This window comes from Nannobrachium achirus (genome assembly GCF_963921795.1).
Source record: "Nannobrachium achirus genome assembly, chromosome: 21".
Taxonomy (NCBI): Eukaryota; Metazoa; Chordata; class Actinopteri; order Myctophiformes; family Myctophidae; genus Nannobrachium; species Nannobrachium achirus.
Window position 1 is genome coordinate 40,925,077 of NC_137828.1, and position 22,565 is coordinate 40,947,641.

The following is a 22,565-nucleotide window of genomic DNA, read 5'->3' on the forward strand; positions in this document are numbered from 1 at the left end:
TCTGCTGTCTATACCTTGGAACTTAGCAGTACTTCATTGAAACCTTTTTTGTTCATATATATATATTAGATAGATTAATCAAGACATATTAGTCAGAAAAGAAAAAGCATGTGGTCCAGTAAGACACTAAGGGTAAAATAATAAAGAATTTACACAATACATGTCATCAACAAACTTTTGGAAAGGTTTTGAAAATTCATTGTTACAAATGTGTGGGAACCAATGATTCACATATATTTAAAGAACAACTTTAGTTTTTTACAACAAGGGTTCATATTTTAGATTGTAATTAGAGAAAAGAAAAGATGTGTGTTAATTTTTTTTTTTTATGCATTCAATTGTTTTAGCCATTTGAAAGATTTTGATTGGTAGAGGGCTTAATGTCTTTAGATACAATAAGCCCATTCCCAAGATGCTTGGCAATCTCTCATGGGCAGATGTGACTTATGGGGGCTATAGTGTTACTGTAAAATGGTAATAAAGAAATCACCAGCTTATTGTATCTAAAAAATACATATTTAGCCACTTGTATGCATGCCCCCACCCACTGAAATCAAAATCGTTAAAGAGATAGAAAGCAGTAAATGACAGCATTTTAACACTCTTCTTCCTCTAATTAAAATCTAAAATATTAACCCTTGTTGTAAAAAAACAAAGTTGTCTTTTAATGGATACGGTATAGTCTGGGGACCACCAGGTGTCCAAATTATTTTGGTTCCATTTGTACTCTATGAAAGTTAAATAAGCCCTGAGGGTTTTAAAGTATAGCTACCTCGAGGTCCCATGGCATTTTAAGAAGTTAAAGCTGTAATTTCTAATCAGTAATCACTGGCATTGTCCAGGAACAGGGGTCTCCCTGTCTCTCCAGCTCTTTAACAGAAAATATGTTGTCAAGTGCGTTGCCAATTTCAGGCCGGCGCTGTCTGTTCCTGCTCCAAATTTGTCTGCTCATCTTTGAGCACATGACTCATCACTTCCCATTTCACTGGTGTATGAGTTCTCTTCTGCTGATTGGATTCAATCTGTATCCTGACCAGAAAATGCATTATTATTTTTGTTTACCAAAGGAGCTGGAGAGAAAGGGGACTATACTGGGGGTCCTCTCTATGTTCCCCAGGTTCTATGTTAGTTTTAGTGAGGTTAGGGGTAGGTTTGGTTGGTTAGGTGGTAAGAAAGTGCATGGGCAACATAGAACCTGGGGAACATAGGTAGGCCTATGGTCCCCTATACTGAATACAAACGCTTCTAACAAAGATTATAGCTATCCTATATCCTAGATATAACACTAACAAAACAATACCACTTAATACTGTACATTTTAATCGTCCATAACTGGGGTCTCGAAATGAAAAGGGTTGAGAACTGTTCTATGTGAAGAACTAGAAAGATGCAATTCTGGGAATTTGCGACTTGTAAATGATTCCTCCATGTCCCTTTTATGCCCATATAGATCCCTGATATCATCATCAGTATTAAAACCATATCTAGGAATGCCCATTATATGGACATAATATTGTGTCAGTCTCATCATCATGTAGTCTATGACGTCAGACATCTATGATGTCAGTCATCTCCATATTTGGGAAAAGTTAAATTTTTGCATTTTCCCATTCAAGCCAATGGAGAAAATTAATTAATTCACCAATAAATTAATATAAATTAAACTATAGCGTAACGACATGGCCCATGAAGTGCGTGCCACCAAAACTGGGAGTAGTGCGGCAAAATACAGTTTATCTGGGAAAATGGAAAGACGGATGGAAGAAAGTCACCGTGCGTAATTAATTACGCACGGTGTTCGGTTCTCCCAAATATCCGGGGACTACCTTTAACCTACCTTTAACCACAACCATGGTGGAGAGTCTGGAGACTAGAGTGGAGATTAAACGCCCTGCCTGATTGTGCGTTTTTTTGGGGGGGGGACGCGAGAAGAGACCATGGATGGGGGCTGGGCTTCAGCGTGTGAAACATGCCGTGGTTGGTGATGGAGGTCCTATTATTATAACGTCACCCAAGGACGTTGAATGAAACTTGCCAGACCTGTGCGTCGTTGATCAGAGAGAGAGGGGACCAAACCACACCAAACCGAGGCGCGTAAAAAAAACTCTGTCTGCGCTCTGCTGGAGAGAATCACCCGTCTTCTTCATGTAGCAACACTTTAAAGACAAATGAAATGGCAACATTGAAGAGCGAGTTTATGGGATCGCTGAAAAGTTCTCTTTATATTCACTTCTTGCTGACTTTCCCACTGATCATCAATGGAACTCCGTTCCAGTTCAACATGTTTCAGGGAAATGCGTATCGCACCGAGCCAGGGCAGAGAAATAAGTGAGTGAATATGGCATTTAACCTTGTTCACCTTTTTATTGGCATTTATGTATGTATTTATTTGTGCATTGTGGTTATACATAGGCCTACTCTTAGTCTTGACAGTGTCAACACAACAACATAGGTGAAATATAACATCTATTTTTAACCTACTTTTATTGAAGGATTGTCACGTAGGGCCTACAGCTTAGGCCATTAACAGCATATTGATATAGGCTAACTTCTATTTTTTAACTGCAGTGATGCATTCTCTGGATTTTAGGAATAACTGTCTTTGTCATGAATGGAAACTTAAAATCTTGCATGTTTTTATATAGGCCTAGCCTAGGCCTATTGAATGTATTTTTTATTATCTTAATAGGCTATATTGTTTTAAAATGAATTAAATATGTCTTTCATCTTTACATCCAGAAACATGTGCGCTTACGTAGTGCACAAGAACGTGAGCTGTGCCGTTGCTGGAGGCTCGGAGAGCTTCGTGCAGCCAGAGTTCTTGCCGTGTCCACAGCATCAGCCAAACTGTGCGCAAAAAGTCATGTAAGTATACTCATGAGTCCAGACCTAACTGGGTGGAAAGAGTATATTTTTATTATCCTTCTGTGTACAACACATCATCTTTGGACAGTTCAAAATGTAATAACAACCAAGTGCAGGCTATGCTATCATTTGGTTCTCAAAGTGAGGTCCAGGACCAATATTAGGGCTGGGGCTAGGCTATATGCCAGGGACCCCTTGGGGTCCTTGGGGGGGATTCCAGGGGCTCCCCATGCAGCAAAAATTGTTCATATGACAACTGCTGGGCCATCACTCACCTCAGAGGAGCTGGACTGGAGCATCACAGTTCATTGTATGACACTGTAATTAAACATATAGGCCTATATAGGAATATTTTTGCCTATAGGCTATTCTCTTTGCCAGGTGTTATTTGTTTCTGTGACAGCCAGGTGAGAGCTGAGGCAACACAATTGTTTTATGAAGTTTGACTTGATGAGAGAGCAATGCAAATCAGTAGAGAATTAGTTTTGTTATGCCCAGATGTGAACAAGCATCTCATCTGCTTTGAATTGACATGGCACATTCTTTGCTGAGCTGGGTAACAATCGGACATTCTCTTACTGTACTTAGTTTCAATTGAATAATACAACATAGCCTAGTAAGGCATGATACAATAAATAAATAAATCCTAAATACATTTTGGATGTAAATATGGGTCATGGACATATGGACCAAAACCTATATTTGTGTGTGTGTGTGTGTGTGTGTGTGTGTGTGTGTGTGTGTGTGTGTGTGTGTGTGTGTGTGTGTGTGTGTGTGTGTGTGTGTGTGTGTGTGTGTTAAAATGATGGAACATCTGAAATGAAGTTGCTTGCTGCTTGATTAATAATAGAATTGTGGCAGCCTTGTGCCCAATGCAGCCCATCTGGAGTTTGTTGTCAGTAAACAGATCTTTATTGCTGGGATTCCAGTGTTTTTACGCTGTTCTCCTCAGAGGGGATCAATGCACAAGCATGGTCTGGCAAAGCAAAGCTTCCTCAGATTTCACAAAAGGACCATTGACTGTTAGGGGCGCCCCCGAGAATAACATAGTGTTTTGTGTTGTAATTGTGCAATTGGCATGTTTGAATGACGAGAGAGGTTCAGATCCCTGAGCATTGTTCCAGATGTGATCCATCATGGACTCTTCCCTTAGAGTATCCAAGTGAAACGTGAGCAGCATCATTTATGTCTATCCCGTGTCATTACAGACTACCATGTCATTATGCGTACTGTGTGTATCAACAAATATGACATTGTCTGTGATAATTATCTCTTCCCTTCCCATGCGATGCCATATGTTATGTGTTCTCTCAGACACCGTACACACTTTAGGCCTGTGTACAAGATCGCTTACAAGACGGTGACTGAGCTGGAGTGGAGATGCTGCCCTGGGTACCAGGGTCATGCCTGCAGCGAGCTGAAATCTGAAACGCCACTACGCCAGAGAGAGCACAGACATCATCTGTCCCACACAGCTTATCCTCCTACTTCATCAAATGGTGAACATGGTTATTCCTTTTTATTTTAAAATGTTATAGTTAAAGGGATATTTCACTTTCAAATATGTTTGGGGTCATTTTAACGTCTACTCAGGCTTTCGTGAACACCTCAGACAGTTTTTAAGTTGCTTGATGCAGTATTCATCTTATTAGACTAGACACGCCCCACTTCCTATACAAACCCATTGTAACCTTAAACTCAATTTTAACCATGATAAATTAATCATAAACACCTGTCCTTGGTTCTGGTGACTCATAGTTCCCTCCTAACACTTAATAATTTATTTTGAAAATGAAAAAAATATTAATAATAATAAAGAATAAAATAAATTAACACATCTGGTGCCAACCCCGAGTTTCCCGAGTTTGAAAAGGTACTACCCCTGTGCCAACCCCGAGTTTCCCGAGTTTGGGCCGTTTTTGAAGATTTTTTTTTTTTTTTTTTTCAAAAATATTTTTTGGACCTCCTGAAATGTATTAGGCATGATCGCGATCGCGAAATTGCATGTTTAACCCCCATACCAACCCATTCTTTCAAACATGGCAGCCATGTTTACATCTGAAGAAAACATAATGGCTGATAAATCATGAATGCCTGAATGGATTTCCAAGCGGATTTTTTTGTTTGAAAGCTGTGAACAGTGTGCACACACGTGGTGCATCATCTAGGCATGGGGGTGCACGATCCGTGCACTATAAATTACATGGAAGTCTATGGAGACCATGGCATCGCGGGACATTGGAGAGAAAAAATCACTGCAACATAAGTGTTAAAAGGGCAATTGAAAAAAACATGGCACCCTCACATATTAGGAGGGCAGTATGAGTCACCAGAAACAAGAACTGGTGTTTATTTCTTTTATTTTTAATTCAACTATCATGGTTAAAATGGAGTTTGAAGTTACAATGGGTTTGTATATGAAGGGGGCGTGTCAGATAAAATGAATATCAAATATCTAAATACTGAATCAAGTAAATGGAAAAATGTCTGGGGTGTTCACAAAAGCCTGAGTAGACGACAAAATGACCCCAAACATGTTTGAAAGTGAAATATTCCTTTAAAGCTGCACTTTGTTTAAATGTCCTCTTCTACCCCGGATTTGAACCTGGTTTCCTGCGTAAGTGCTGACATTTTTACCATTGAGCAACTAGAGTCTTCCTGCTTACTCAGGGGATACATTTAATCTTGACGATCAGGTCAAAATTCGTGTCAGATCCTGTGTCTAGGTGAGACATGACCTTTGACACAATCTAAATAGAAGAGCAGGGAAACAAAATACAACCACCCAATTGTATAAGTTTATACTGTATTAACATACTCTATCATACAGATTGGACAAAATTACATTTTATTCATTTAAAAAAAAGTTACATAGTGCTGCTTTAACTAACAATGTAATTAAACACACAAAACCAATTATAGAAAAAACATTACAAATAGAACAATGACTGCAAAAAAAGTTAAAAGACAAATGTTTTTTTTTTATTTCTTAGTTTTTTCCCCCCCAATGTTTGTTTTGAATGAATTATGCAATATTTTGCATTTATTTGACCATTTGTTTTGCTGCTGTTGACAGAAACTTGACACATAAAACCTCTCACATAATAACCAAAAATGTATTCTGGCTGGCTGGTTATCTTCAAACCAAGACATCTCTGAAAAATACAAAACAAAGCACTAATACTAAAATTGAAATAAAATGTAAAAAAGTGATGCTTTTCATGACACAAATTCATACGCATAAACAAAAAAAAGGATCTGCAATTCTAAACGTAAACCCCCCTGACCTCCCCCAAAAGACATGGGATAAACATTTCCATTTCCTCATGACCCTCTCCGTCATCCCTCCCCTGTAGGTCTGGAGCAGCAGAAGACGGGTCATAGAAACCATCCTTGGCTGCAGGGGCCGCCGCCGCCGTTGTCAGGACGACCAGTGGGAGGAGGTGAGACGGGGGGTCCCGGCGGGGTCCTTGAGGGTCACGGAGGGTCTCCCACCGCCCACGTGCAGCGCCTGGAGGAGGAGGTGCAGCGTCTGTCAGAGATGGTGCTGGTCATGCAGGCCAGCATGACGGACATGTCGTCCAAGCTCAGGGTGGACTTGCAGGTAGGGATGTGACCATAATCGCTATTATCGTTTATCGCGCGAGAAAAAAAGCGATCACGATAATGGTATCATGGAGATTTATTTATTTTTATTGTGAAATTGTCCTCGGTCATGCACTGGGATCAATTCACCTTTTATTTGCAGAGCTGCATATCCGGTACCATTTAAAACGGACCTGGAAATATGTACTTGATAGAGTCTTTTTTTCACTCTCTACCAAATCTCTTTGTCAAAAAATAGCCTATCTACAAGCTCACAGTGCTTTGCAACGCAATGCGTTGTCAGCTTGTAGATCTGCTATTTTTTGGCAAACGTTCCGCCTCAGGATAATGGATGTTGGGTATACAGTATTTTGATTAACACGATAATATTGTAAATCATTTTTTTTTAGGTCACGATAATCGTGACATGAAATATTCATATCGTCCCATCCCTACTTCCAGGAGGACGCCAGTAAGATGCTGGCCACGTTTCTCACCGATCTCAAGCTTGCGCCGACTCCCGCCAGCGAGACCCGCGGCGAGACCCTCATGGTCCCGCTGCAGGACCTCTCCGCGGAGCACGGCTACGACGCGCACATGGACGAGGTCATGTCCAAGATCAACCAGGTCACGAACACCCTGGAGACCAAGAGCAACGCTCTCGACGACCTCCTGGGTCGCGTCAGTCAACACGACGGACAGCTCCGTCTGCTAATGGAGGCCGCCCAGAGCGCCCCGGTCACACCCCCTCCTGCTACCGCCTCCCCCCCGGCGGCCGTCAGTGCGCACCTGCGCGCCTACGTGGACGCTAAGGTCCACGCTCTGCGGGAGGAGCTGATGGAGGGCATGGAGATCAAGTTGGCTGACATGAAGAATGCGTGTGATTATAAAATAACGTCTGTCCAGGAGCAGTGCGAGGGACAGGAGACCAACTATCTCAGCCTGGCCGAGCTCATGGACTCCAAGGAGTCTGACCTCCGCAGGGAGATCCAGGACCTGAAGGTCAAAGTGATTGATTTGACGATGAGTGACAGCGGTGTACCCACAGAGGCCCCGACACCCGACCTACTTCTGGCCCGTGTGGAAGACCTGGAGGCCCGTCTGAACTCGTCCCAGAAGAATGCAGAGGCGCAGTGCCTGCTCCTCGAGGAGAAGATGAGGCAGGCTGGAGCAGAGGGAGTGACGGACCTGAAAAACATGCTGGAGGACAGGCTGACCGCCATGGAGAACCGAGTCCACGATCTGCTGGATTTAACCACCAACTCTCCATTAGTAGGCGATGTGGACACCTTGCACAGGGACGTTAACTATCATAACAACACTATTCAGGGCTTGGAAGAAAGACTCAACGCCTTGGACCAGCGCTGCTCAATGGAAGGCAGGTTTAATTCAACGGATTTGGAGAAGATGCAACAAGATTTCCAGAGCTGTAGAGTTGCTATTGATTCCATGCAGATTAGTCTAGACGGCCTGGAAGCCGTGGAGGGGCAACTCCTCAACCACAGCTCCAGCATGGAGGACGTGCACCGTGAGCTGGGCTTCCTCAAAGGGCACGTGGGAGCCCTGGAGGACTCTTCGTCCGACATGAGACACTCTCTCAGCCAGCAGTCTGCCGAGCTGCAGAGCCTCAACTCCACCTGTGGGCAGCTCGGGTCGGGAGTGGCCCAGGAGGCCAAAGAACTCCTGGAGCTCCACGCGGGGCAGCAGCAGGAGCTGAGGAGGCGGCTGGGAGAGCTCAGCGTGGAGGTGAAGGCGGAGGGCGAACTCTGCCGGGAGAAGGCAGAGGACGTGGGGAAGGAGGTGGCCGCCGTGGCCGGCCGCGTCGCCGGCGTGGAGGGCGTGTGCGGGAAGCTGGAGCCCATCGCCGGCAGTTTGCAGAGGATCAAAGAGGGGCTCAACAAGCATATCAGCGGGCTGTGGACTTGCGTCAGCCAGCTGAACGGCACCGTGAGAGCCCACGGTAGAGACATCGGCGGACTGAAGGGGACCTGCCAGTCCCTCCAGAGCCACATCTCTGGTATCGCCAGAGACATGCAGGAAAGGACCAGCAGCACCGCTGCTAAGTCAGGTAAGCTATTATAGGATAAGGACATGAAAGGACCCCGGTGCAGTACGTCCATTTTATGTGAATGCCTCCTTCTATTCGTCCCTCATATAATCTGTTTTCCAGATATTGTTAAACGCCCTCTTCCATTTTTATTACATCTCATCTATCATCCACAGGACCTTCAGTAGCAGACGTTTGATCTCAAGACACTTCAAGTGTTATAATGTTAGTGTTAGATAAGGTTTTGCCCCCTAGCATCATCATCATCTGGACCCTATTTGGTCGTTGCAGGTTGCGTTTCCCTAAATTGGTCCATGGTAGGTTGTGCGTAGTTAATGGTGGACCTGTAATAAGGGAATGCGTTTCATTTTGAGTGTGAGAGGAAGTTGGATCTCCATTTAACTGTGTACGTCTGACTCCCAGGAAGGCAGGGCTTGATTGAACACACATGCTCATTTTAATAGACCCTGCTTGTGTTGAGCAATTCCTTGGCCTTAAAAATATGGCTCAGTAATGCCTGCGAGTGCATGCAAGTGTGCACGTGTGTGCATCTATTTCCATGACCGAGCATGCATGAGGTTTTTATCTGAGTGTACAGTCAGTGTTTGTTGTGTGTTTGAGCAAGTGTAGGACAGCGATCCTGTTTGCACCATTATTATCATCATTATGATAGCATTCTTTCATTTTTTTTAAGATTTGTTTTTGGGCTTTCATGCCTTTATTGGATAGGACAGTAGACTGACAGGAAATGGGGGGAGAGATGGGGAGCAACATGCAGCAAAGGTCGTCCAGATCTGGGAATCGAACCGCCGCCGCCGCCAAGCATCCAGGCCTATGTGGCAATGCCTAAGTGTTATGCGCCTGGACCAGTAGGCCAGCAGGCGCCCCCTATCATAGCATATTTAGATACCCTTGGACATGGTATGTACTATTGTGGGTAAAAGAACTGCACTTTTGACATGCCCAAGTGGCTAATATTGACTCACCCCCCCACTACAGTAGGGAATACGTGAACAAGCATCACGCCCATAATGTTTATGATCCGCGTCTGTTCTTGTGCGTCCATCTTGGTTTTGCCTCATTGATTTATGGGGCCAATGTGGTCTACATGGTCCACGCCGGTCTGACATCCAATTGGAAGGAATACAAGAACGCTCGCCCCAAAACATGCCTAAACCTAACCTTATTCCTCAACATAACCTCCGTAAAACTATGCCTAAACCTAACCTTAAACCTTTTCCTAAACGTAATCCTCAGTAAAACAAATACATGAATACAATGGTGAGTGTGTTTTGGGGAGACCTTCCGGTTACCATTGGAAGAAGGGGCAGAATAAAATTTGCTCTGCTTCTGATTCTGTTCCCATGAGTTCAAGACACATTATATGGAAGAGATTAAAGAAATCAAAGATTTGCCACTTGTCACTTCCCTGTGCCATTGGTTGGGTGTATATCTCTGAAAGGCACGGACAGCCTTCAATATTAATCTCTATAAGCTGGCACTTTTCATCTGATGTGGCCAAAATGTGTCTCATGGAGATTTCTGAGAAATGTCGTTATCCCTCCCATCGTTTGTTGTCCTAAGTAGAACTGACGTTTTAAATTGTTCTACCGTCATTGGGAATTTATGGGTAAGAGCCCCGTGAGAGATGGGGCATTAATCATGAGTTCCTCTCTGACATGGTGAAGTTCTACAAGGCTTGGTCTGCACTGCAGTGGTGGGGAAAAGTACTCACTTTAGTACTAATAGGCATACTGCAATGTAGAAATACTCTGTTACAAGTAAAAGTCTGGAATTCAAAATGTTCTTGAGTAAAAGTGCAAAAGTATTGTTATCACAATGTACTTAAAGTACCAAAAGTACAAAGTACTCATCGTGCAGAATGTCCCATTTCACAAGTTTTCAAAATGTATAAAATGTAAAAACAAAAAAAAGCAGATCTAAAGCTCACAATGTGTCAGGTTTTCAAATAAGTGTAGTGGAGTAAAAGTACAATATTTGCCTCTGAGATGTACTATAGTTGTGTAGAAGTAGAAGTACTGAGTATTGTGAGTACTCCAGTAAACTAAAAAAAGAAAAACCCAAAAAATGTACTGTACTGTACAGTAGTTACTGTGTGAGTAAAAGTACACTGCAGTACCAAGGCTGCTGCTTCTCACCCCTGGCAGTAGCCTCACCCTTTTATGTCTTTCTTATTTATCTGAAAGGCACTGGAAAATACTGCCTGAAGCGTTCCATTACTACAAGCAGCTTATCAGTGTCGCCAGGGGCATCACAAGGGGGGGGGGGGGGGGGGGGGGGGGGGAGTGGGACTGAGTTACTAGGGCCCAAGGTGGAGGGGCCTTAATTATTTTATACTTTAGCTATTGAAAGATAGCAGATATACAAGCTCACAGCGCAGCACAGAGTGCCGTGCTCTGAGCTTATAGAACTGCTATTTTCTGAAAAGTCGTGAAAATGTGTGCAAATCTTTGAATCTACCGGTATGTATTTTTTAAGTGAACATTATTAACTCAAATCTTGCTTCTGGGGGGTCCCTGGAACAAAATATTTTGAGATGAGTTTCCGTGGCCAAATACATATAATTTTGGGGGTCCTTCACATGAAAAGGTTTGAGCACAAATGACATAGAAACATAGGTTTTTCAACAAAAAAAACATAGAAAGATTTAGAAGACACTTATAGAATCGGGTCAAAATATTCAAAGAGTTGCACAAATTTTCAGGATTTTTCAAAAATGGCAGATCTACAAGCTCGCAGCGTGGTACTCGGTGCCGCGCTGTGAGCTTGTATATCTGCTATTTTTCAATAGTTAAAGCACAAACTAATGCGTAATAATGCGTTGCGTTCCCAGTCTAAATGGGTTAAACCCCCTCCCCCTATGAAGAACATTCATGGGGGGCCCGCAGTGAATCCTTGTACCCAGGGAACAGAATTTGGTGCGACACCCCTGAGTGTCGCTAGTGGGCGTTCTTTATTCCAGAGCCTAGGCGTCTCGACGGGTTTAGATTAGGCTACTGCATTGAACTGGATGTTCATATACTTCTGCTTCCCCCCAAAGTAGCTTTCTGTCTGTACTGTTATTCTCGTTTTCCTTTTTCCCCAAGCTCCGTGAAATTCTCATTTTGTGAAGCATTTCTGACGCCCCATTAACCCCCAGCTCAGTTCCTTCGCTCTTTCCAACAACAGCAAAATCCAGAGTGTTGATTTAAACTCTGAGAGTGTAAAATTGACTTATTATGGGTCAATTCTTACACTTTCAGAGTTAAATGAGGAGGACTTTTGCTGTGTAAATACACTCGAACTGTCCCCCTGTGTTGCATGTGGGGGTCTGTGTGCCATGATGTCAGATTTACAACGGACAATTTACAATGGTTAAGGGGAGCTGGCCTTTCTCCTCGTGACTTCAGTTAACTTGATTTAAGACTGCCTTGATATTGTGCTGATATTGATATCATCACCAGGTCATCATCATTATTTATTTATGTATGTATTTATTTAAAACCCCGGAAAACTCATTGAGGGCAAGCTGAGGTATACGATACACGCAATGCAGACACAAAATGCACACATAGATTTATATATCTAATTAACCCATTATAAGACCTGAGGCCCACTCTACAAATATCTTCTATTCTAAATCCTAACAGTTTTCTGAAAAACCTATGTCGCTAAATTCAAAGATTTGTACATTTTCACACACAAGAAAAAAGCAGATAAGTTCATAGCACGGCACAAATTGATGCGCTATGAGCTTGTATGTCTACTATTTTTGAATAGCCAACGTACAAAATAATGGTTAAAGTTTCTAATTCTAAAGTGACACAGATGCTTTCCCATTTGTAATGGGTTAAAACAGTTATGACAATGCAGCAACAATCTATACAAGAATAAAACATAAACAAAAGCTAAAAGCAAATGAAATCTGTCAAGTCAACAGAATTTGCAATGAATCCACAGAACCTACAGTATATGACCCAGTTCCTTGGCATGATACCTGACCCTGTCATTCCGAGCTTAGGCAGAGCCCTGTTACATTGGAGGAAAACTGCCCCTTAACTGCTGCGAGCTGTGGCCAGTAGCACATTGTCTTAGACAATATGATGCATATTCCGGACATGGCTCTCCATTAGAGCTTAGGAGAAAGAACCTTTTATTCAGTCGACACAGAGTTGCAGGCTAAGTGGCGTAATTTCCCAAACCATTAGCTATCGTATGGCATATAACGAGCTTCCGTCGGTGACCTAAGGGGCACTTCCAAACATGGCTAGTTAGAGCGCTCCTGTGCATGTGTACATGCATAGGTTTTTTTGTGCACGCTCATGTGTTTTCCCTTTTTGATGTGTGGCATGTTTTCATTTCATGTACCTCTACTCTTGCGTTTCCCACTCTCTTCGTGCATTATTATGAGAACATTCTTCTGCAGATGCTAAATTCTTCTGCAGATGCTATCTCCTGGGAGTTTAGCAGAGACCGGTGGTGGGAAAAGTACTCACATTTTCAAGTAAAAGTATCAATATTGCAATGAAGATATACTCTGTTACAAGTAGAAGTCCTGTATGCTATACTTGAAATACTGAAAATTGGAAATACTCCAGTAAAGTAAAAGCACCTCAAAAGTGTACTGAAGAACAGTATTTGATTACATATACTTACACCACTGCTCTGTGTGTTAAATTAGCTCTTCGTATTTTACAGCGTGCAGCACGTACCAAGTACCACTTCCCCCAGTTTGTGTTAATGTGCATGTGTGGCATGCACATTGTCTTTTCCCTGCGTTAAAGGACATCCTTCCCATTGTGTTGGGCAAGGCAGTTCGCTACTAAAATGCCTTGTTGCAGAGAACACTTAGGGGGGCTCTATTATGGGCACGTTTGAGAGATAACAAAGCATGCATTCCTGCCTCAGACATGACTCAGTGTGGTCCAGCTGCTGCAGGTCAATGGCCTTAAGACAGAGATACGGCAGCTCACGTGCACAGTCTGCACATCACACACTCTTCAAGCGTGATAGCCCAGAGGAACAGAGGCGCTCCCACGGGAGTCGATTGTCCCGTGACAGGTTCAGACCTGACAGGCCCCCAGGACCAGCAACACTCACAGCATGATAACATGCTTAACAGTGTTAAATAGCTCTTTATAGAGTGTTTGTTCAGTTATAGGGTTCTCCTAATCAGGAGAGAAAACTCATACTGGATAACCAAGTGAAATTCGATGTGATGAAACCAAACAAAATGAGCAGACAAAATTGGAACTCTCTCTTTTTTGTATTTTATTGATTGAGCACTTTATTGAAAATGAATTCAATATATACACATGAAAGCCCAAAGTCAAAGGCTTTCCGTTGTGGTCGTTTTGGGGAAGGGAGGGCATGGAGAAACAATACAAATACAAAACAGGGACAAAAAGCTAAACACATAAACAAAACAAAGGAAGATTGACAAAATAAATCTACAATTTTAATCTAAATCGTTTTAGATAGTTTATTTTCCCTTCTTCTAATTGGATGAAATTGGTATCCCGACCTGAAAATTAATTTTCTGTTTATAAAAAACCCTCTATAGCATGATTACTTTTGGAATACAGCATATAGAGCTTTAAACGTAATAAAAACATATCACTTACACCCTGTTTAACGCATAAGTCATGTTAGCATTCTGCAATAAGTACAGTATACCACCATTGATTTGCATGCTGTTTCCTGCTGTCGCCATAGAGGAGGAGAAATATTGACTGTGAAAGGTTTAAAGGCTGAGGGAGCGATTTGGTCATCCTCGTTTTCATCCGTCTCCTGGGTTCCAAAAATGTTGGGACGGATTTATGAATTCCTAACTCGAAGTCCTTTTTGGAGCCAGGTCCATTTTTTTGGCACACGGTGACTCATAAAGTCAACACGTGCTGTTAAAATCACTGCAGTCATTATGATGTGGGATTGTAATGTAATGAGGGAGGGAGGGGCAGAGCCATACATGTCGGGGGGGTGGGGGCTGCGGACTGTTGTGTGTCAGAATGAATGGAGGGACACCTGTGTGACTTCTATGGAAGAGGTTTCCCATGCCTTCTCCGGACGTACCCCAACTCTTTAGCTCCTGGGACAACAGGAACCTCAGCTGCAATAGTTTACTGCTCACCCCTGTAATCACAGAAACACACGCGCACACATGGACACACGCACACGCGCGCACACACATGCACGCACACACACACACACACACACACACACACACACACACACACACACACACACACACACACGCACACACACACACACACGTGCACGCCTACAGCTTGTATCTCTTCATCTGCCTAGGGACCGGGACTTGGAATCAATTTAGATTCCCACGCGGGATAAAAAAAAAAGATTGTTCATTCATTGTACACTGTAGTGTAGTGCATACCTACAGTGTACCTTTGCATGCAAGGCTGCACACTAACAGACACAGGCTATTAAAGCACACGCACATGTGCAGCAGCAGCACCCCAGAGGATTAGCGCACATGTAAACTAGACCCCCCCCTGTGATTTTTTTATTTTATTTTTTTACGGTCCCCCTCCACACATACATTTTTACAGGCAGACTACTTTCTGCTTTTATATGGAAAGGAGCCCTTTCCCTCAGGGGTGAGGGACAGTCCGTCTGCTGGACGAATATAATGGACATGCCTTGGAATGCTGGTATGCCTTTCATGTGCTATCCGTCCTTCAGTCCTCTCCTTTTGGGAGGACAGCAGAGGAGAGTGCTGGGCCCTGCTCTGCTGTCTTTCTTCTAGACCAGGAGAACTCTCCAGTGGTCGAAAAAGTACTGGAGCGGTGCTAGCCACTCCAATACGTCACTTTGTGCGTACGTCCATGTCCATCATAGTGTTTTTCCATTTATCAAATACTAATGTTGTATGTTCCTATCCATATGTCCCTTTTATTATAGGACAATATAATGATGAGCACATATCTATTCTATACATCATCATCATACTGTACTTAGTGTGCTTGAACCCACACTGTTTCTTCAGTAACAGTATTTTCTAGCTCACTTCACACAGGTTTGATTCTTTTTTTTTTACTTGAGTAAAAGTATCAATACTGCAATGTAGAAACACTCTGTTACAAGTGAAAGACTGGTATAAAAAATCTGCTCAAGTAAGTGCAAAAGTATTGGCATCAAAATATACTTAAATGTATGCATTATGCAGAATGTCAATAGAAAGTTCAATATTTGTGAGCAGATCTACAAGCTCACAACGTGTTGCTCTGCGACGCGTTGTGAGCTTAAGTACAAAATTTGCCTCTGATATGTAGTGGAGGAGAAGTAAAAGTTTTGAAAATTGTAAATAAAGTAAAAAAAAAATAGCTCAAAAGTGTAGTGCGGTACTTGAGTAAATGTAATTAGTTACTTTCCACCACTGGAACTCTCTCTCTCTGTCTGTCCTCAACCAAGAGCATTGATTTGTTGATAAAGACCTGCTGGTGCTGTGTTTAAAGTCTGCTCAGCTGCGGTTGTCAGGAAGGAGTTACGAGTCGACCGCATCATGATGTGTGATGTTGCAGGGCTCTGTCATTTCCTTTGTTTATGTCCATGATGACAGGCTGGAGGGATTACTCTACTAGTGTTGTGTGTATCCCTTTACCATGTTTATTTTATTATGCATATGTTTATGTTATTGGACATAAAAATCTGTGACAAAGAGATTTTTAATTAAAGCAGCTTTGTAACTTTTTTTTAAATGAATAACATGTTAAAAGACTTTCCTTTCTGTATGGTAGAGCAGTGTTTCTCAAACTTTGAAATTTCAAGGTCTCCCCTTAACTCTGGCAGTGTACAAATGGAACCAAATGAACCCTAACGGGTTCCATTTGTACACTGTCAGGCGTTACAGACTTGTAAGGGTCAATTTAGACCCTCCTAAAGGAACCCACAGTCCCTGGAATCCACTTTGAGAACCACTGTGGTAGAGTATGTTAATACAATTTACCAGTATATACAATATAACCATTGGGGTGGTTGTATTTTGTCTCCCTGCTCTTCTATTGAGACATTCAGATCGTTTCAAAGGTCATGTCTCACCTAGACACAGGATCTGACACGAAGATTCAATGTATCCCCTGAGCAAGCATGCAGGCTCAATTAGCTCAATGGTAAACATTTCAGCAAACCAGGTTTAAATCTGGGGTAGAAGAGGAAAGTCACATAGTGCAGCCCTAACTGCTCTATTTACTTTGTACTATGACAAATAATGAACATACTTGTGAAATCATTAAAAAACGTTAATCTGCCCAAAATAGATGCCAGGATAAATGTGGTTAAAAAGCCTCCTCACCCCAAAAAGAAAAGGAAAAAATAATACAATTAATCTTGAGATGATGACAAATCATAAATGAGTTGATCAACATTTACATGACCGTACAAAGGTTTTATGAGTGACTACTATAGCAATATGTTTCCGGATCACCTTAAATGAATCTACTTCTCATGTCCAATATGACATCAAGACTTTTCATTTAAACCAAAACATCTTTTCACTAGGGTCTCTATCTAGGACAGAATTATTTGAAATGGGGGTCCAATGTTATTCAACCTCCAAGTCAATTTGAATGTGACATGAAAAGTTAGGACTACATAATGACCATTAAAAATAAACGGGAGACAGTTAGACTTAAGTAAAAGGCCATTCGACACCATTATGTGGTGTTTCTGTAAAACAGAGTGACTCAGTAAATCTTTACTAAGGAGATTTACTAGCTTCAACAAGTGTACAACGTCCCTCCAGGAAAATGCTGACCCGGACCATCAGCAAGCAGCTTCTATTTTAATGGCTCGCATTTGACCAAAGGGATGTTTCCTCAACACCTACTTTGCTGATAATTTAGTGGTTTTAGAAATTCAAACAGAGTAATTGGGGGCCGAGGGTTTAAAGAGACAGCTATGAAACCAGATGGCTTGTACCACGTCTGACCTCAGGACATCTGGCCCCGGCGTTGTTTTCTTTTTTTCTCCCACTGACCTGATTCGCTCAACCAGACCTCCCATATATTCATCATCCCTCCGTTTTCAGGTGTTCACGGGGCTGCGGGTGACTCGGGGGGTCGCCCCCCGGCGGTCACCACCAAATTCAAGCCTCAGGAGCCGGCCCACGTTCCGAAGGTCAGCGTTGTGGTGGAGGCCCCCCTCCCTGTGCCTGAAGTGATGGAGGTGGGAGAGGCCGGACCCCCCGGGACCATGACTTCATCATCCAAGCTGCCCAGAGGGACAAATGGCAGCATGGTACCGGTTCTGGGCTTCGCTGGAGCCCCAGGTGAGAGGGGGGATAAAAAAGAGGATGTCTGGGTATTTACATGCACGCATGCACACACACACACACACGCACACGCGCACGCGCGCACGCGCACACGCACACGCACACGCGCGCACACGCACACGCACACGCACGCACACACACACACACACACACACACACACACACGATTCAAATACTCATTTAATTTGTCATTTGACTGCACTGTTTGGTGTTGTTCCAGTTTCACCAGTGACATTCACAGGTCATAGCATTTTCTTCATTGTTGCTTTCTCTAAGCTGGAAGGTGAATTGAACAATTAACAGTTTGGCTGCTCTTGGTAGCCAAACACGTTCACAGACGAGATAAGGTTTTCATGGTAACCCGCATCTCAGCGCTTGCTACGGGTGCTGGTGAAAGAAAAAACTGCATACGTCATGACGCAACACAGCCAGAAGCAACCGAGAGCGGCCATTATCCATTGACTCCTATTCTATACTGAAACATAAAAACGGCTTTATCTCGAAATAAGGTGCAAATAACGCCGAGGAGGCCGAGATCAGCTTGTCTTCACGGCGACACTATGCCGTGATGGTCGGCCCCGGTTAGGATTTTAGTTTTCGCGACCGTTTGTAAACAAACAGATCTCCTTCCTGGATCGTCAGTGTACACCCACGTGCACACGCACGGAGCTTCCGGGGCTCTTCAAAATAAAGCGCAAGTGAATGGTGGCGTCCTGAGTGTTAAGATACATAGCCAAGGAGAAAAGCAGACTTAAAAATGTAACGTTTAATATACAATATCCAAGGAGAAAAGCAGATGTTTTTAAGGGTCTGGAAACCATTTCTGTCTTATTTTGAATCTGAATCACCTCAAAGCTTGAACTGATGTTTCATTGAAACATTGTATTTTGCTACTGAAGAAGTCTACTTTTTTTGTGGTGTTATGTAATGTCAAAGAAAAGAATCTGGACCAATATTGAACACAAAATATTTCTCCATCCTGCAGCTACCCCACCCAAATCTACGGTCTCGCTAAAGCTCAACATGCCAGTGGCTTCAGGTAAATCCACATTTTACTGTTTCCAATCCCTTTCAAAAAACTGTTCGAATTAGGCCTGGACCGTGGCCTAGCGGTCCGGGCACCTAGGCTCTAAAGTAGCCTGACAGTGCATTGTGGGTTCAAGTCCTAGCTGTTTTCAATGATCTTTACTGCATGTCTCTCCCCATCCCTGTTTCCTGTCCATCTCCACTTTCCACTATAAATGAAGGCAGAAAAGCCCCAAAAATATTGTTAAAAATGAAAGAAAACAGTTTAAAAAAAACGTTAAAGTGAATGAACCCATCTAGACCCAAGGCTGGTTTTAAAAACACCTTCTAATTCCGAACCAAAAAAAAATAAAAAATTGTATTCCAAAAAAACAGTCTGTCGGGTGTAAACCTCATATATCCTAAATTGTTACTTTTCAGGATTAAAATTCAAAAGCAGCAAAAGTAGCAGATCTACAAGCTCGATTCGAGCTTGTAGATCTGCTACTTTTGATGCTTTCAAACAGTACAGTAACAGTAGTGATCGAGTACAGTGACAGTATGATCGAGTACGGCGTTAATTTGACGAAAAAACTACGTTTGAATATGGAGATAGGAGGTTTCTGCTCGACAGCACCGATATCTAAAAAGGATTGAAAGGTATAACAACAGAGGCTTTACAGTTCTAGATGGGTTAAAGTGTTGTTTCTTCCTCAACAGACTTGCACACAACCCAGAAACCATCACCGCAGAAACCTGTCCTGACGTCAGGTTGGAATCTTTTTTTATTTTATGAATCTTTTCAGTTCCCATTTCTATGACATGTGTAATTGATTCCACAGAGCATAATAAATGTCTTATGTATGGTCAAGGTGAGAGGGTGGCATTCTCAGCCGGTCTCAATCTTCTGCCGTTCCCTGGAGAGGTTGGAATCATTCGCTTCAACAAAGTGCTAGTCAATGATGGAGGACATTATGACTCCCATACAGGTAACCTGTCGTCATCATCATCCCATTCCAGTAAAACACACAGTAAAACACAGTCTTAATATACATTTAATAGAAGGGTAAGTGATTTTCTCTGGTTAAAATAAGTGTTAAATAGCTTTATATTCTTCTGATAGTACTCATTGCTATAGAATGTTTGTTCAGTAACAGGAGTCTCCATCCCTCTCCAGCTCTCTATTAAACAGAAAATACATTTTCAGGTCGGGATACCAATTTTATCCATGACGCAAAGAAATGAGTAGACAAAACTGGAAATGGAACACTGTAAAATCGAAGCTGATAAATGGGTACTCTCTCCTGATTGGCTGAAGTTTTGCCACCCAGGCCTAACAGAAAATGTATTTTCTGTTTACTAAAGACCTGGAGAGACAGGTTGACGCCTGTTACTGAACAAACACTCTATAGCAATGCGCACTATCAGAATATAGAGCTTTAACCTTTTAGCAAACAAAACGTTAACCAAAGAATATCACCTACACTACCTTTAACACTTTAGTTAACATTTTATGGACTACTAAAGCGGATTTCCTCTTTACCCTCAGTGTGATACTTATCTATCTTTTTTTTCTTAGGAGTCTTCACAGCTCCCATGGACGGCCGCTACATGGTGAGCGCGGTCCTCACGGCCCAGCGCGGCGAGAGGCTGGAGGCGGTTCTCTCGGTGTCCAATCGCAGTGTCCAGAAGCTGGACACGGCGGGCTTCTTGTCGGGGCAGAACACACGCGAGCAGCAGCAGCAGTGCTCCTGCGGAGGCTCCACCTCTGTGAGCCTGGTGCTGAAGCTGAGTCGAGGGGACAAGGCGGGACTGGTCATGACCGCGGGGAAACTGGCCATCTCGGATTCCTCCGAGGTCCTCTCCACCTTCAGCATTGTGCTCCTTTACACCACCCCGTCAAAGAGATAACCCCTCTAGCAACACGGGATGGGACGATACGAACATTTCATGTCACGATTATTGTGATCAAAATAATAGCGATTTACGATATTATCGCGATAATCTAAATATCCCAAATATCCATTATTCTTTGCCAAAAAATAGCAGATCTACAAGCTCACAGCGCGTCGCGGCACGTTGTGAGCTTGTAGATCGGCGACTTTTTGGCAAAGAGGTTTGTTAGAGTGAAAAAAATATCTATCAAGTACTTTATTTACAGGTCCATTTTACAATTACAGTATAGAGGTTTTTAGTGGTACCAGATATGCAGCTCGGTAAATAAAAAGTGCATGACAGAGGACAACTTCACGATAAATTTAAATCTCCACGATACTATTATTGTGAGTGTTTTTTATCACGATAAACGATAATAGCGATTATCGTCGCATCCCTACTAGCAACAAGACCTCCATGCCCAGCTCCGGCTCAAAACACTATCTAGTTGACAGTTACAAGTGAAGTATGGAGCGCTTCAATGAACTGAAGCAAAAGAGTAATTTTACTGTGTTGCAGAAAAGAGACATGAAAGGAATACTGTACATTCTTGAGGCAAACTCTTCACCCCGAAGAGATATATACAGTACGTGTGATTGATTGACAGTTTTGAATGAAAGAGAGAAAGAAATACTATTAACAGACATTATCAAATGGGACAGTGCGAGTTCCTAACATAATGACCATTAATATATTTAGTAATCATTTACTTGCTTGTATTTTTGTTATTTGTTTAAAAGTTCTCAATGTATAGTTTTATTTTTTATTATAATTTGTTTACTTTGGTGCTAGATTTAGCTGTTGAAGAAATGTCTGATACAGATATCATGTGCTGGTGTTATGCACACACCACATAGGCTCTAATGCAGCCTGACAGCGAGTCGCAGGTTCGATTCCCGAGCCGGACAACCTTTGCTGTGTGTCACTCCCCGTCTCTCTCTCCGTGTCCTGTCTCTCTCTACCGTGAACTATCAATAAAGGCAGTAATGCCCCAAAAATACCTTTAAAAAAGCATAAAATAAAAGTATAGCTAGGTCAGAATCACCCTATACCTCCACATTCACAGCCACCTACTGTAGGGGTGCAAAAAGGAATCAAACCAATCCATTTTTATCCAAATAGAACCGATAATCAACAATTTAATAAAAGAATCAATCAACAATGTATCCCTATTCTGGGCATGTTATTATATGCAAAAAAATATTTTAAAAAAAGTCAAAAAAGTGAAAATAGCAGATCTACAAGCTCACAACATGTTGCGATGCGACACTTTGTGAGCTTGTAGATTGGCTATTTTCACATTTTGTCGGTGAGGTATAAAATATACTGTGATTAATAGTTTTGTTTTATTTATTTATTTTTTAATCAAAAATAAATCAACAGAATAATCACTAAGGAAATAATTGATAGTTGCAGCCCTTCTATTTTGCTGGGAGATACAATGATGTCTGTTACCATGGACACAACCTTTTGTGTTTTTTCGTAAATTAACGCCCTACTTGATCATACTACAGCGTTACACAAAAGCAGCGTTTTAAGCCTGTAGATCTGCTACTTTTGCTGTTTTTGAACATCTGAGGTTCCCACTCGACAGAGACGATTGAGCAAAGCCTGTGGGATTATAACTTACTTCCACTTCTATGTTTGACATTGAAGCTCAGCGTTCCTATAAATATTCGATATATTTATATGGTCTGACTGAAGCCTAACTTACACTTAATTGTATGTCTGCGTTGTTCTCTGATGATAATTGATCTACAGCAAGTATAAATTGGCCTTTATAATTCTTTTGTAGACTTTTGTATTTTGTTGTCCATTCCATTGAATGGTTTTGAG

General features: G+C 42.3%; 1 protein-coding gene across 1 annotated transcript; it reads left to right on the top strand.

Moving 5' to 3' along the window:
* Positions 1 to 2,173: 2,173 nt before the first annotated feature.
* emilin2b (elastin microfibril interfacer 2b) lies at positions 2,174 to 20,705 on the top strand (the record flags this gene model as incomplete). Its single annotated transcript, XM_080751775.1, has 8 exons — positions 2,174 to 2,328; positions 2,740 to 2,865; positions 4,180 to 4,364; positions 6,222 to 6,469; positions 6,913 to 8,518; positions 17,547 to 17,786; positions 19,667 to 19,783; positions 20,374 to 20,705. 8 exons carry the CDS (start codon positions 2,174 to 2,176, stop codon positions 20,703 to 20,705), a joined length of 3,009 nt encoding a protein of 1,002 aa, XP_080607901.1.
* Between the last annotated feature and the right edge of the window lie 1,860 nt (positions 20,706 to 22,565).